At 43.9% G+C, this 16,888-nt stretch overlaps 1 protein-coding gene across 2 annotated transcripts in view; it reads left to right on the top strand.

Moving 5' to 3' along the window:
• The window catches only part of LOC135907198 (phospholipid-transporting ATPase ABCA3-like), a 354,979-nt gene that overhangs the window by 168,017 nt on the left and 170,074 nt on the right, over nt 1-16,888 (top strand). For both annotated transcript variants that reach the window (XM_065438886.2, XM_065438887.2), the window contains 3 exons: nt 4,638-4,792; nt 9,992-10,147; nt 11,624-11,834. In XM_065438886.2, coding sequence (XP_065294958.1) covers nt 4,638-4,792; nt 9,992-10,147; nt 11,624-11,834 — 522 coding nt within the window. The remainder of the gene's footprint in view (nt 1-4,637; nt 4,793-9,991; nt 10,148-11,623; nt 11,835-16,888) is intronic.

Genomic DNA, 16,888 nt, shown 5'->3' with positions numbered 1-16,888 from the left:
TTTTGTTGATTTCAACTAAGATGTCAATAACTCGCGTTGATTCCCTCACCCAATCTGCTCTCCTCTTACCTCTTAACGTAACACCCATTATTCTTCTGTCCATAGTTCGTTACGTCGTCCTCAACTTATGTAGAACCATTTTCGTAAGCCTCCAGGTTTCTTCCCCGTAGGTGAGTACTGGTAAACACTTATAGTTATACACTTTTTTCTTGAAGGATAATGGCAACCTGCTGTTCATGATCTGAGAATGGCTGCCAAATGCACTTCAGTCCATTCTTATTCTTTTGATTATTTCAGTCACATGATCCCGATGCGCGTTAACTACGTGCCCTAAGTAGATGTATTCCTTTACCACTTCCTGTGTCTCACTACCTATCGTAAACTGCTCTTCTCTTCCGAGACTGTTAAACATTCCTTTAGTTTTCTGCAGATTAATTTTTAGACCCACACTTCTGCTTTGCCTGTCCAGGTCAGTGAGCATGCATTGCAATTGGTCCCCCGAGTTGTTACTAAGCAAGGCAATATCATCAGCAAATCGAAAGTTTCTAAGGTATTTTCCATTAACACTTATCCCCAATTCTTCCCAATTCAGGTCTCTGAATACCTCCTGCAAACATGCTGTGAATAACATTGGAGAGATCGTATCTCGTTGCCTGACGCCTTTCTTTATTGGGATTTTGTTGCTTTGTTTAGGGAGGATTACGGTGGCTGTGGAACTGCTATAGATATCTTTGAGTACCCTGATTCCGTAATGCCTGCATGACTGCTGAGGTTTCGACTGAATCAAACGCTTTGTATAAGGGTTAGTTATAATCCGCAAATTTCTATATCATCTGATTGATAGAGCGAATATGGTCTATTGTGGATTAGCGTTTACGAAATCCTCCCTGGTCTTTTGTTTGAAAGAAGTCTAAGGTGTTGCTGATTCTGTTCGCGATTACCTTATTAAATATTTTGTAGACAATGGACCGTAAGTGTATGGGTTTATAATTTTTCAAGTCTTGAACGTCCGCTGTCTTATGGATTAAGATTATGTTAGCGTTTTTCCAAGATTCCGATACGTTCGAAATCATGAGGTATTGCGTATACAGGGTGGCCAATTTTTCTAGAGCAATCTGCACACCATCCTTCGATAAATCTGCTGTAACCTCATCCCCCCCCCCCCAGCTGCCTTCCCACTTTGCATAGCTCCCAAGGCTTTCTTTACTTCTTCCGGCGTTACTTGTGAGATATCAATATTTCTCTAGAGTATTCCCTCTTCCGTTATCTTCGAGGCTACCACTGGTACTGTATAAATCTCGATAAAACTCCTGACCCGCTTGAACTACCTTATCCGTATTAGTAATGATATTGCCAGCTTTGTCTCTTAGCGCACACATCTGATTCTTGCCTATTCCTAGTTTCTTCTTCACTGCTTTTAGGCGTCCTCCGTTCTTAAGAGTGTGCTCAATTATATCCATGCCATACTTCTTTATGTAAGCTATCTTACGCTTGTTGATTAACTTGGAAAGTTCTGCCAGTTCTATTCTAGCTGTAGGGTTAGAGCTTTCATAGATTCGCGTTTCTTAATCAGACCTTTCGTCTCCTACGATAGCTTACCGGTATCCTGTATAACGAAGTTACCACCGACTTCTATTGCATACTCCTTAATGATGCCAAAAAGATTCTCGTTCATTGCTTCAACACTAAGGTCCTCTTCCTGAGTTCAAGCCGAATACCTGTTCTGTAGCTTGATCCGGAATTCCTCTTGAGGAGGGAACGGAAGAAACTGGTACCTAAGAAGCCTATCAATGAATTAGCGGTAAGAGGGAAAATAGTTCTAGCAGTAACACACAAATACCCCGGAAAATGGATAGGAAAACTGCGCTGCCGTAGTTCAATTGGTAGAGCATCGCACACGTAATGCGAAGACGTGGGATCGTTACCCACCGGTGACACGATTTTTTTCATCCACTTTCATTTCGAATAATTTATTCTTTGTTTAATTCAATTAATATCTAGAAGTAATTTCGCCTGTGTTATCCTTGGTGTCTTCGTTTGTTGGCTTCTTATGATTACATATATATATATATATACATAATATGCATTCATGTATGCTTGTGTGAGTGCATGCGCGAGGAGGATGTTGTTGATGTTATGAAAAAGACAGATATTGTTTGGAAGCGTATTGCCACAGTTCTTGGACGAAGCGGTTGTAATGAGACTATTAGAGAAATTACAGTTAATGGCAAGGCAATATCAGAAAAGGAACAAGCCGAATCTTTCAACAAGTATTTTACCAATTTAGCAAAGAGTTCTCACGATCCAAATTGTTCGCAATATCTAACTACAAGGACCAGCCAATCTGCATTTTTGACTCCTACGACAGATAGGGAAATAAAGGGAAATAATCGACACTTTCTTATCTATCAGAAATAGTAAATGTTGCGATGCCGATGGTTTTGAAATTGGGCCTGCTAAGTTGGTACTAGTTCCAATCACTCCAGCGTTCACACACATATATAAGCTTGTTTTATCTGATGGTACTTTTCTAAAACGCCTCTAGGTTGCTAAAGTTTTAGTGGTACACAAGGGCGGCGATAAAAACGATTTAACTAACTAATAGACCCATGTACGTCTTGCCAATTTTTTGAAATCCTCTGGAAAAATGAATTAACAGCTGCATTACATCCATTACAACTAACTATAAATTAATAACAACCATGAAATTTAGATTTAGGAGAGATCAATCTACTGAAACTGCCCTTTTAACACAAAAAGAAATTATATTGGATTCTTTCGAACGCCAGCTATGTACATTAGGTATTCTTTTACTACTCAAAGGCGTTCGACTGCATTATTATGCTACCCTACTAAAGAAAGTTAACTATTATGATTTCCGAGGCGTTTTTTTTTAAGTTAATAAAATCATACCTCCAACACCGCATGCAACACGTAGTTACAAACAGTTACGCGTCCGATTAGAAACCACTTATCGCAGGGGTGCCCCATGGCAGCATTTCGGGCCTCTTGATTTTTTGTATCTATATTAATGATCTAGTGACTATTGACAAAGACGTAAAATTAATTGCATATGCAGACGACATTGCAATTGTTGTAGCCGAAAAAAATGCTGAAGATCTCATAATTAAAGCCAACGAGGTGCTGTCAAAATTATCATCTTGGAGTATCGCGAACTCATTAACAATAAATGGTAATAAAACAAAGGTTGTACTTTTTATGCCGAAAAATCGAAATATTGACACTAGTACCGTTTTACAGCTTAACAACTCCATTTTGCCTATTGTTCCTTCCATTAAGTGTCTAGGAGTTATATTTGAGCAACGTTTCTCGTGGAATACTCACGTGGAAATGGTAATCGGTAAGCTCTCTCGTGTGATTGGAATACTATGCAAGTTGCGTTTTTTTCTTTCAGAAAGTATTGAATTTATTTTGTACAAATCATTGTTATTACCACTTATAAACTATTGCCATCTTGTCTGGGGCACTACAACGCTGTCTAATATCAATTTACTGTATAGAATACAGAAAAAAGGCTGTACGTTGTATACTCGATGTCCCTTACTTAACACATACTAGTCCTCCATTTGAACAGCTGAATTTGCTGTCAATGCCTAAAATTTATGAAAATATGTTACTAAGAAAATTATATGACCAGTATTAAAAGAAAGAACGACACCATAAAACGTATTTCCAACTTAATAGCAAAACATAAGGCGGTCAGTACAAGGAGTTCTGAAATATGGGAACTACCAAGGCCTAGCACAAATGACACTTATGAAATGTTACGTTTTCAACTACCCTACCATTTGAACAAGGCAAACATAAAGTAATGCTCATTTCTATGCTAGGATAAACATATATCCAGATGCGAATATGTGCGTAGACGTTTGAAAGTTCTTTGAACAGTTCAATTTTTTTATAATCATTTTTTTATTGTGCGTATCGAATCCTTCTGTAAGTGTTACTGTATGAAATATTTTTTCTATATTGTGTCGTAATAGTGATGTACATAGTACTGGATTTGTTTTATTATCTGTTGTGTATATTGTGATGTATTTCATGACTAGCTGTACTTATGAGAATAACTCATCATGTAAGCTTTAATTTTTTGAGTTTTGTTATCTTGCTCATAGTTATCATGATTAATGTTGCACAGTTATTGTGGAAATACTATTTTCCCAATTACTATTTATTTACCGTGCTAATCTTTTGCTGCTTTGTTGCTGCCTGTAAAACGGGGCCATTGACCACGTCAAGCCTTGCTGGCATTTTGTACACGGTCCTCAGCATCAGTTGTATATTGAAAAAAACTTGATTTGATTGATTGATTGAAACATGCGGGCTTTATGTGGCACTCAATTTTTATATGGGCTTATTGGATATGAGTCCACATTTTTTTATTGTTAGAGACGTTATCTAGGAATACAGAAACTTTGGGATGGAAGCAGTACTAAGCATGACGGGAATAGCTTTAAGAAACATACCCAGTGAGATAAGGCTTACATAAATCTACAAGTGGTGCTGTTTCCCCGGAATTCAGCGAGATTGGTCTTCACCGACAGCCAGACAGTGAAGCTGTTGTGTCCTAGCTTTGAAACGCAGTGATTGTTCAGCGATTTCTTTGAATTCCACAGGAATGCTGGCCCCAACAAGTGGTGCAGTCCGAGTATGCGGCTACAACGTTGCCAGCCAGCGTGAGCAGGTGCGCCAGCGGGTCAGCTTTTGTCAGCAGAAAGACATCTTTTTCGAAGACATGACTTGCGTGGAAAACCTTCTCTACTTTGGGTCGGTACGTGCCTTTTGCTATGATTATGCGTTAGAAATAACTGACACTACCGAAACCTCTGCCACCTCTTTCCACTGTCGATTAAGAGAAAGCTTAGTTTCAACGAAACAAAATATTACGGTACACTGGCTCGGAAAGGCAAAATATGCTCGCCAAGGTAGCGGCCGGTACAAACACATTTTTTGGGGGTGAGTCGGGTTCGAGTTCAAGGTTTTTCATGGAATCACGTTCACTTATGTCGAACAGGTGGGGGATTTTCAGAAGCGGTTCATTCAGGTTTAGACGGGTTAGGAAAAAAATTTTCCCATGCTACCGCTCTGCCGGAAAACTTGTGAGGCTTGGAAAGAAATCTGCAAGTTAACTTGAGTTTTGCGGAAAAGTACAGGGGATAGTGTACTCATTCAGTGATTACCTCGAAAAAGAAGTCTAAACCTTTTTGAAATACGAACCGCGTACGAATAGGAAGAATTGAATACCAACATGAATGTGAAATAGTCCAGCGCCAGCCGTACATATGTCGTGGGGATGCGGGACTCTCACGCATCCCCTGATATGCTGTTTTCCCGCATGGCTCGCGTGGCCTGGCGCCCGCGATGGTCGGAGTGGTACAAGCGTGGTGCGAGAGATGGCGCCAGTGTCGCGCCGCGGCGGGGTTACTTGGGCGCCGGGAAACAAGGCGCTTGCTCTTTTCCGGCGGGTCGGCTAAGAGCGAGGACGTCCCGCGCGCGCGCGCCGACCCATGCTTCTGCGAGACTGTCTCGCGTGGCCGCCTTCGAACGCGCCACCGTTGGCGTGACCGTACACGCGAACGACCAGGCGTTGGGATCCAGCATGGGGCGAACATATTCGCTCGTTTTCCGGTCGCGGTGAGCCGGACTTCTAGATTTGTCGCGCGCCCATCGGCATGTTTTGTGGATAGCAACTCGGCTAGCAGGCATTGATTTATGAAAGGTGCAGTATATGCCCTTGTGATTGTTTGCACTACTGTGTTGTCGTTCCTTTGTCCCAAGAGCACGGAGGAGAACCCCACAATGTACAACAGGAATATTACGCCTGTACCAAAAGTGTGGAGCGCACAGGAAGAAGTCAGTGTGAAATACAATATCACAAATTGTCATGAAAAAAGAAATGCACGAATAGCTTCTCAGTATCTGTGGAGCCAGACTTAAAACAAGCTTTCCGTAAATGAGTGAGTGATTTGTGTTTAGCTTACGACGCACATTAAATAAATCGTTCTTAAAAAATGATCTCAAATGTGGAAAAAGAAGGAAGTCGAAGTACTAATGTGCCAGAAACGCGTCTAAAAGGACCCGTTGCAGGGAAAAAGTTACTAGTGGCTGTGTAAAAGATAAAATTGCTACATGGCTAGAGTGCCCAAAACACAAAATGACACACTACCAACAAAACTCACAGGGTGTCATACAGGCTTCAACAGCGAAACTAAAAAAATTGCAGTACGGATTTTGTTTGTGGATTGCTTCGAAAACAGTTGTCGTAGTTCCACATCAAATAATATGCAAACGTGTGTTTAGCAGACGAAAAACAGAAAGGAAACATTACCAATCGAGTTGCGCGAAATGTTTGGATAGTTTGCAATACTCGGAAATCGGAAATACAGATTTGTTCCGTTTTGAATGTGAGTAGTTAGTGTGATATTCGATTTGCATCCAAAACATGAAATATTCGCCCACCCTGAATATATATATATATATATATATATATATATATATATATACATATATATATATATATATATATATATATATATATATATATATATATATATATATAACAAGCCATCCAACAATAAGCCAAGGACACCATAGCAGCATAGGCGCACTCACCAACATTTGCGGCGGATGTGGAACAGCCCTTCTGCCGCAGGCGTCACTTCTACACGAATTTTTCGGGTTAAGGCAATAGGTCAGTAAACCAACACATGCTACCTAAAGGGATAACACCTGCCGGATTGGAAGCCGAGGGGCCCCGTTTTAGTGGGAAATTATTAAATGCCCCCGTACACGAAAATTCGGCTTCGTCGTGGACGGCGGCTTTACCGAGCAATGTTGTCGAAAATGGCCCACGGCTCTGACAGTACAAACGCGTCAAAAATGCCTGAGCTGACGTGTAATTTCTCAAGCAATTTCGCGTAGACAAAGTAAATTGATGTCTTTGAAAGAAAATGTGGTACACTTTGGATTGGGGTGGAAGTGTATACCATACCTTCAAGGTGCGAGACAAGCATGGTTCCGAGAGGCCATCGTGCCTTCGCGGTTTTAGCTGACTGAAAGGCGTGCCTATTGCGTGCTTCATTGAACATGTGACAGTGAAGCCGATGGGGAATAGGTGGCGCTACGTCATGAGCGCACAAACTAAGTGTATAAAATGACATTTCACCAAAGCAACTGTAATTCGGATTCCCGCGCGTAAGCACCTCATGCGTCTTCGCCGAAAGGACGTTCTACGTCTGCCGAAAATATCGCGAGTGGTCGCCCTAGGTAGCAGTCCCAAGCTTAGCGTTAGTAGATGGGGATAAGGTGGCACCACGTCATGAGCGCACAAACTGAGTCTCTAAAATGACATTTCACCAAAGCCACTGTTATTCGGATTCCCGCACATAAGCAGCCTCATGCATCTTCGCCGAAAGGACCTTCTACGTCCGCCGAAAATACCACGAGTGGTCGCCCTAGCTAGCAGTGGCAGGCTTAGTGTTAATAGATGGGGAGGAGGTGGCGCCACGTCATGAGCGCACAAACTGAGTCTATAAAATGACATTTCACCAAAGCGAGTGTAATTCGGATTCCCGCACATAAGCAGCCTCATGCGTCTTCGCCGAAAGGACGTTGTACGTCCGTCAAAAATACCACGAGTGGTCGCCCTAGCTAGCAGTCTGAGGCTTGGTGTTCGTACACCAGAAATCGGTTGGGAAAAGGGCACCACGCTAGCTCAATTGATAAGAGCGTCGCGCACGTAAAGCGAAGACGTGGGTTTGTGCTTCACCTGCCCACGAGTAGCATTTTAATCCACGTTCATCTCCATTTTGTGATCATTTCCCCAATTCAATTAGAAGCGGTCGATAAATTCCCCTATGCCATCCTAGGTGAGACTATTTGTTGGCTTCTTATGATATGACTGTAGTTGCAAAAAGCAATGGCCCAGTGATTCTAGCTAAATACCATCAATTTAAATAACCGTAATTATTCACTTTAGAACGCGTGTTGTAATTGTGGAGTTGCAGCCGGCATCGTTCACGTACCATTTGTTCTTCAAAATTACTAGGCTTATTCCCAGGGTTAATATCTTCGAAAAAAACCAATCCCTTGTGTAGTTAACACTCGATTTCCGACAGTGCTGACTCACTTATTATGCGCATCACCATGTTCTACGCTTCCCTACGCGGTGCTTCTGCTGCAAAGACTAGTTAGGTTCGTTGCTGTAACGTAGATATCTTCCACCAAATGCTTATTCAAGGTGACCTCACTGGAGAAGTCTACCTCCCCTTGTTCTCGCAGCCTCATTCACTGCTCAATGGAGTGGTTTGATTTAGGCTCAATGTGCAAGAAGCATCTCTTCAGGCTAGAAAAATATTCTTTCGTAACTTTGTTTTTATCCATTTATCCGGACGTGGCTCATTATTTTATTGGAGACCGGGAAGATGGAATTACATTTTTTGCCATGACAGCGCGTGTAAATGAGCGCGACATGATATGTTTGGATGCACTGTCACATGTTAGGTCCCTTTTGACGCAATACAAAGCCTTAATTATTACTGGGTTGAGCCTCTGGTTGACTTACAGTGCAATTCAATATTTCTTTGAATAAAGCATTGGCTAGACCTCAAAGTCTTGCCAGTTTGAGCTTTTGGTTCATGTGAGTGTGATTTCCTTGCGAATAAAATCTAACCACACTTCAAGTCTCAAGACCTTGCAGCTTGATCTTTTGGTTCACTTGAGACCAATTGAATCGTTCCTTGCGGTAAAGAAATGGCTAGACCTCAAGTCACAACATTTGCCAGCATGAGCTTTTGGTTTATTTGAGCGCAATTCAATCTTTCTTTATAGATGAAAAATTGTCTGCGCCTCAGATCTCAGGACTGTACAAGTTCAGCTGTCGGTTCATTAAAGTGAAATTCCGCCGTTTTTAGAGGGGTGAAAAGCTGGCTAGACCCGAGTCGAGTGCTTCAAAATTCAGAAGCTGTCGGCAAATTCTAGCGAGGGCTTGAAAGGAGCCTCCATACGCCCCCCCCCCTATCTGTGTGTGCTTTCTGTTCATCCTTTTATTGCATTCTCGCTTTTTCGTCATTTCCCTCTCACCAAGTCTCCATTCGTGGCAAGATTTTTACTGTTCTAGGAGTGTTTGTTGCTTATGACGATTTTATCATTGATTCTCGTAGTTAATATTAACAGTTCTTGTAGTATTACTAATTATTATGCCCAATAATACGATTAGCATTTCTAGGGAGCTCTACTCACTGTCCGGGGCACAACTCCCAATCTACACCACGAACCGCATTTGCGCCGACTTGGAAAACTGGGCAGTCCTTGGTCGAATGACTAGCGCATGGGGCTGCTGCGCTGCGGGAACAGGGTTCGAAACGAATCATCGTATTACGTTGTGTATCGATATGCCGCTATTCAACGAAGGTCTTTGATGGCGACGTTGGCCACCGGAGATACGGCACCAGGCACGTGGCACCCAGTATGTAACGCTCTTCCATAAACCTTTTTTACTCCTCCTTAGAGCACTGAGTATGTGCAACTAATTCTGTACTGGTATTCAGTGAAGCTCTTTGATAGTAATTTGGGTCACTGCGCATGTGCTAGTGGCTGTATGACACTACACAATGAACCTCTTGGACGATAACTTGGGTAACTTGACATGTGCCACTGGGTATATGGGCCGCTCTACAATGGCAGAAATGGTCCTCCAAATTTGTCTCGCAATCTGCGGAAATAAATGCGCGCCATACGGAAGCTTTACAGCAGCCTCACTGGAAGGCGCCATGTGTGCAGTAAGAAACGCGGGAAAATAGTCAGGATGCTTAGATGTTTCGGCGTTAGCCATCACTTCTGTCGCCACATTGCTTGAACGCTAATCGTATTGACGTCAACGTTCAGCGGCAGTCTGGTTCTACCGGATTTACACATTTCAGGAAATTACCATTTGAACAGCTTAACGTATATTCTTTCACTTCTTTTGCAGCTTAAGAAAGGACACCATGACAGGCTCATGAGTTCAATCCAGGAGACACTGCGTGTGGTCGGGCTGGGAGACAAGGTGTACAACATGCCCAGCGAGCTCAGTGGCGGCATGAAGCGAAGGCTGAGCATAGCGATGACTCTTGTTTCTGATCCAGAGGTACGTTCGGCAACAATGTGTCGTTGCGCTGCTAAGCACGGGGCCGCTGGTTGTATTCCCGGCCGCGGTTATGGGGAGCCGAAATAATAAAACGTTTGTGTACTTAGATTTGGACACAATTTCAAGGACCCCAAGGTGGTCAAAAATGCTCGCAATTCCCCCTATACGGAGAGCCTCATATTCATATCGTGGTATTAGTAGGTAAATTTTGGAGTATTAAAGACAGCTGAGGGACTACATTTTGTCTAATCACATTCACATGAAGCCAGCAAATTATTAAGCCAAGGAAAACATAGGCAGTACAACAATTAACAAGTCCAACCAATCATTTATTTATTCTTACTGCAACCATAAGATGGTTATCGCGGGTTATCGCTTATGATATATTGGACTTGTTAATGTTCTGTCTACATCTTAAATGTAGAAATTATAAGCCTGAAGGCTTACTGGATTGAGCCCCTTGTCAATTTAGAGTGCAATTCAAGCTTCTCCACTATATTCAAGCAATATAGTCGAGCTATATTGAAAGATCAGGCTTCTGTGGTGACAAATCGTCATCGCAGCTAGAACACTTTTAGAGCGCAGTTCTCAGGCGCTCGTTCCTGGGGCGAGTATCCTCTACGTGCCTCGGCGTAACCAAGACAACGAACAAAGCAAAGGATGAAAGAGTGAACGCGGAGCGCAGCGGGGCATGAAAGAAAGCGTTAAATAAGAGAACAGGAGAAGGAAAGTGGAGGAGAAGGGTGCAACCGAACCATGAGGCGAAAAGCGGAGGAGGAGGGTATGGGGAAAGGCATGAAAAGAAAAGCGTAGTGCCGTGCAATAAAGGCTTTGCGGCGGCGATGGCCATGAGATGGCGCCAGAGTAGCGCGCGTGGTCTCTTAGCCGATGACGTCACCGACACCATTGTATGGAAACAAAGCCCTGCATGAGCGGAGGTCTTCCTGTGGCAGCCGCTGTGAATCTCGCCCACGCGCTGCCACTCGAGCTTTGCCATTTAGCGAGGCCGTCGCGCTACACTTCCCTCCCTTTGCAAAGTGTTGCACGAGACAGACGGTCCGCACCAGCCACTATACTGTGAATAAAATGCACGTATAGAGTTGCTCTCAAATATGCATTAGGGAGTATCGTAATCATCTGTGAACTTATTTTTTTGGATGCGAGAAAGTGGCGAAAGCAGGAATGTTTTAGAATATGACGCCGTTTCTGCGATGCAAGCATGTTTTGATAGGGCGGTGGCGTGGGGTGTTCCTCAGCTTGTATATTTTAGTGTGAGCGACTGAAACTGACGAGTAGCAGGGCAAGCTTCGGTGGCAATTTTGTGCACAATAAGACACGTATTGGCTCTCAGAAAACGATCACACACTTCTAGACAAATGTTCTATCAATATAACCCTTCTGATTATTTTCCGTCAGTGTCTGTTCGAAGCCAGGTCTGGTAGGTGTGGGACGACGTGAAACCGGATTTATTCCCAGGTGCTGATTCTCGACGAGCCAACCGCAGGCCTGGATCCGGAGACGAGGCGGATCGTGTGGGATACATTGCAGAACGTAGGCAAGAAGAAAACCCTTCTAATCTCTTCTCACGACATGGAGGAAGCTGACGCCATCGCAGACCAGATAATCATCATGGCTTCTGGTGTGATTGTTTGCAGTGGATCGACGGCTTTTCTCAAAACAGCATGTGGTAAGCTGATGAACCCACAGTTAATAGTGCCAATATTTATTGAATGGTACTGGCTGTTTCATGGCAGCCCATCTATTTGTATATAAGGTGCGCGCATGGAAACAGACTGCAGTTAAAGGAAAGTGCGACATACAGAACGGCAGACAAAGAAACGCCCACTGTCGGGAACATGGTTGTACCCTGTTTTTATGGGACACGATCAAGCTGCAAAACATAACTTTTCCAGGTATCCAGACAAGCGTAACGATGGGTTTGGTATTCGTCCAGTGGCTTGTGGTAAACTAACTACCGCACATAAACGCACAGCCGTGTCCTTAACTGCTTCTGCCACATGTCTGGGAGTTCATTATGTAGTACATTTCCCTAGGTTTGAGGCGGAGTTTCTTCTATTCAAGATATCACGTTTTCCACACGAAGGAGCACCGAGAGCTACGGTATCATTTCTAATAATAGTGACCTGTGTGTCACCCAGAACGTAAAAACGAGACCAACCTTAAAGGGACATTTCAGAAATTCCTCTCAGTTAGCCTAAATTATCTCATTTTTTGAAATATACTAAATTGGGGAGAAATATTTGTACACAACGGAAGGCGCACACTAGCCCGTCTTCGATTTTCTAGATGCGTGAATCAGGCGAACTAATGTTATGACAGGTAAATGGCAGAGCGCAGGAACACCTAGTATGCCTACACAATCAGTCCTGGATGCAAAAGAAGTCGCCAGGCACAGCTGGGTGTGATTCAGACGACGAACGGTCGAAGTGGTAAGGAATTTTATATTCGTGCATGCTTATATACTATGCCGCTATTGGCGCCGTGCGATCAAGCTTTGTGTACTGACAACAATGTTGGACCACCCCAGTAAGCCACGGATATCCTATCAACGGGAGAGTACAATTCATTCGACCACGTCTCCACATGAAACCTAATCGACGTTTTACTAGCATTTATATTGCATGTATAAAGTTTATTTTGGAAATACCATGTAGCCAATATGTTACTGACGTTAATTCAACTTTAGAATTGGGGTCTCTATGTTCATTACGTAGTTTCATCGTATAGACAAATGCGGTATGTCATTCTTGGTGCCTTCATTTTAGGTTTTCTCGAAGATTCATTTAGGGTGCTGTATTGGGGTGGAGGAGGGATTACGTAAAGTTTTGTAGGTAGATTTCTTGCAACAAAGTCGTCAAAGATTTCCCGAGATTTATTGCGTTTGAAATTCCATTCTCATTGAAAGTGGTACTTAAATTTGGCAGAAGTAAATGGTGGGGCCATAGGGTCAAATTCGACAGTGAAGGCTCACCGAAAATTTTGAGATCATTGTTACTCCGAAACACAGTAGCCCGTGGCTATCTCGCGTAGCACGACTGATCACGTGGCGTCTAATTCATGTAACAACATGAGAAAAATAATTTTCTCAGACTCCACATATATGGTCTCCCCCTCGCCACATAGGTTTTTTCAAGAGTTACGTTTTGGGCAAGTTGGTTGTGCATGGCTCTTATTAGACATTTGCGTGCACAAAGACAGGACGTCGAACGAAGAAGGGGCACACAACATGCGCAAACTTCAACTGGCTTTTATTGTGATAGCGACACATACAAACGCTTCCACAATCAGGAAAAAAGCAGGATGCGAAGAAAACAAACAAAGCCACGTGCAAAACTGCAAAACCATATGTGCCGCCAACACCAAACGTTGTCACTGTCATACCTCCAGAAACCTCACTTCCTTATGACCTAATGCTACAGACATGGCACTAACACAGCTCTGATCATGCCGAAAGAATTTCTCTGGCCTCAACTATCTCCCTAGTTAAGCGATCTATGGGAGAAAGGAATATCGTGCATCTGTTAAAGATAGCGTAACTACCATTGCATGACTTGCAGTGTTCTGCCATGCGGCCTTCGATGCCTTGCTTTACATTGCCGCGATGTTCTTGTAGCCTCTCGTTTACGCATCGGCTGGTTTGACCGCTATAACACTTGCCGCACGACAAGGGAACCCGATGTACTACACCTTATTTGCATGCAACGAACTCGTTTTGATGCTTAATCATACATTTTGGTTTCTCATTCTTAATTGGGCAGCTTTTCCTGCAAAATCTTTCAAGCTTTTTGGGGAGCCGGGAACACGACTTTGACGTCAGAGCGAGATCCTATCTTCTTTAGGCGATGTGAAATTTTATGGAAGTATGGAATGAGAACCATTCTTTTTTTCTTCCAGTTTCCCGAAGCGAGTATGATGTTTCCACTGGTTCAGAATATAGGCTGAAACGGTCACGTTTGCAACCATGTATACATGTAGTCTTCCTACATCCTGCTGCGATTTAATTTTGCAGCTTTTGCTAATTTATTACGCTGAGTGTGCCGGGTGCAATTTTCGCTAGGATGAGTGCACTGCGCCTCCTTGTCGTGGGCATGTGCACTAGTGTGCGCGCGATGTACCTGACCTTGTGCGGTAGTTTGCCCCACGGCGACTACTGCGAGCATTACATTGAATTCGTCCTTGACAGTAAATCTGATATGGCAACTCCAAGTATAACGCGTTAGTCGGAACTCAAAACTGTACACTAGATTTTCTGCGGACTTCTGCATGCATATAGTGAGCGTCTATTATAGGTCACATAATCCAGCGGGTATATCCTTGCAACTTTACGGCAACGAGCTCTGAATGGGACTTAGATAAATTATTATAACTATTTGTATTGTTTGAGTAAATCTAGATATTGACGCACGGACTTGTTTCTTTCTCGTCTGAGCGCGTTTCACCGTCTAAATGCTAACCCTACTAACGCATGTGTGCAATGTTTAAAACACCGTGTTGTATACACATCCATGGAACACAGATGGCTGGCTGGGACATGGTCTAACGAGGAGGGAAATAATATTTGGTAGCAGATGTAACTCGTTAATAAAGGCCTCACGCCATTGCATATCCGTTAACTCTGTCGTGCATCAGGCGATGCTTCGCTTGGCAAGCTAGTAGTCGTAGTAGTAGCACAGGACATTTATTGAAAAAAAAAAGAACGAGCATTGAAGCTGCTCGTGCCTGTTCGCTCGCCGGTTGGCAGGCTCCTTAGTTCACAAGCCGTGCAGCAGCAACTGACTACTATTCCCGTCCTACCAGCCGCAGCTAATCGAGCGGATCTGAGCCGGTCGGCGCTGTTTCTTATTGGTGGAGTTGAAGACCGGGAACCTGGCTGTATATGCACATACCCCAGCTGTGTGAGATAAGGAGGCGTACACTTTACAGTGAGGAGATATATATGGGACTAGTGTGGGATGGATAGCATGACATAGCTTAGGATGCGAGTAATTAGGTCATGGCTTTGAGTGTTTGCCAGGCAGCAGCATCTCTGCGAGTGACTGTATTGTGCAGGGCTGGTACCGTATAGCGAGTTTAGGAATAGTGATATACGAGGTGAGTGTTGGTAAGCGGTTAAGGCTCTAGGTAAGTCTCAGCCAGAGTAGAGTCTCTTTGTACAGTGCGAGATCGGTGTGCACTAGGGGCCGCTGCACAGTGCCACATTCGTGTGCGCTATGGTGCAGGTGTGTGCCTGCTGATTGCTACGTAGAGAATGGTAGGCCATAATCCAGAGGAGAATGATTGTGGCGGGTGTTGGTTGTAGTGAGTGAAATACGTGGCGAGCTTTGGAAGAAATATCGCTGACGCGGTTGCGTCATGCTGCTCGGAGGTACGAGAAAATGATGACGCAGTCCTATTGCGGCTGAGGCGCTCTAGGTAGCGCAATGCCAGTTTCCCCCGCTTCCGCAAAGAAAGTATGTTGTAACATGGCTGCAGTTACTTATTTTTCCTCGCCGTATACCCCACTCAGAGGCTGCGCAGAGAGTGGAAGAATGGCAACAGCATCCACGTTTAGGGCGCTAAGGTGGCCTTCGTGTTCGAGAGTCAAACCTCGTGTCCTAGCTTGTCTTCAATCAGCATGACAAGTGGAGTGCATGCTTCTGGGGATGGGTGGCATGTGAATTAAAAGGTTGACGTGGGGTACATTCATGAGAAGGAATTGAGGAGTGTGTAGGGTACGTCATAATATCTGAAAGCTGTGTCACCCGGTGGCTAGTCGTTGTAACCTTTACAGCTGACTACCAAGGTAATCATCCTTGCGTTCCGTGGCAGTGTTGGGAACTGTAAGTGCTTCTAGTCGTAACATAACCTTCAGGTTGGCCGTCCAAGCAGTTGCTCGTGGGCTGTTCTTCGGAAATTATCCAGGGCCTCGAATTGTACTCTCTTCACTGGGAGATAAAGATTGGGCCATTGGAGGCAGCTGATATTGAGTGGCTGTATCAGTCGTAGGATGTCATTGTACTTACGACCATGCTTCCTGTTGGTGATGCGACAGACCACACGAAGAACATTTATGGTGGAGTGTGGTAGGCGTTGCTTAGCAAGGCCAGCTCTACTATCAGTTTCTATTTTCATGCCATGAATACAGAGCTTGCTCACCCGAGGGATACATTTGGTGCTTGTGAGGAATGTAACATCGGTGTGTATCAGGGTTGCTTTCCCTCACATTTTGCACGTTAGTAATAGGAGCTCGTGGAACGCCTTGAAATTTTCTGCGTTCCGTATAGTTCTGTACCTTGTTGGCTGCATGTTGTACGTACTTTAATCCGTATGTAGGGTGTCTTTGATGCCTCGTATGACACTAAGCAAGGAGGGGAGTGCCGCCATGGCAGTGCTGAATTGCACTAATGACAGCACTTCGTCTAGCGATGTGTTCGTGTTGTGTGCGAGGGGAGGTGGTGTCTGCAATTTGTCGATGCCGATAATGGTTGTATATTTGGTGTCGCCTAATCTGGCGATGGTGATAGTGATTGTGTGGCTCCACAATTGATGTTGTTTAAGTTGGATATAGAAGATGGGACAGACCAGAAGTTTTGTAAGCGTACGAGCATCATGTTGAATGCCACCGAATCGCGCCTGATACCAGAAGGCATTGACGATCTGCTTGCGGCGCGAGTCGTTGCAGCTGAGCAGTATCTCTTGCCTGTGGACTGATTACGTGATCGGTTTTGTCGTGTGAACCTA

This window comes from Dermacentor albipictus, chromosome 9 (genome assembly GCF_038994185.2).
Source record: "Dermacentor albipictus isolate Rhodes 1998 colony chromosome 9, USDA_Dalb.pri_finalv2, whole genome shotgun sequence".
NCBI lineage: Eukaryota > Metazoa > Arthropoda > Arachnida > Ixodida > Ixodidae > Dermacentor > Dermacentor albipictus.
The sequence above is the reverse complement of the archived record's forward strand: the minus strand, read 5'-3'. Positions and strand labels throughout refer to the sequence as shown.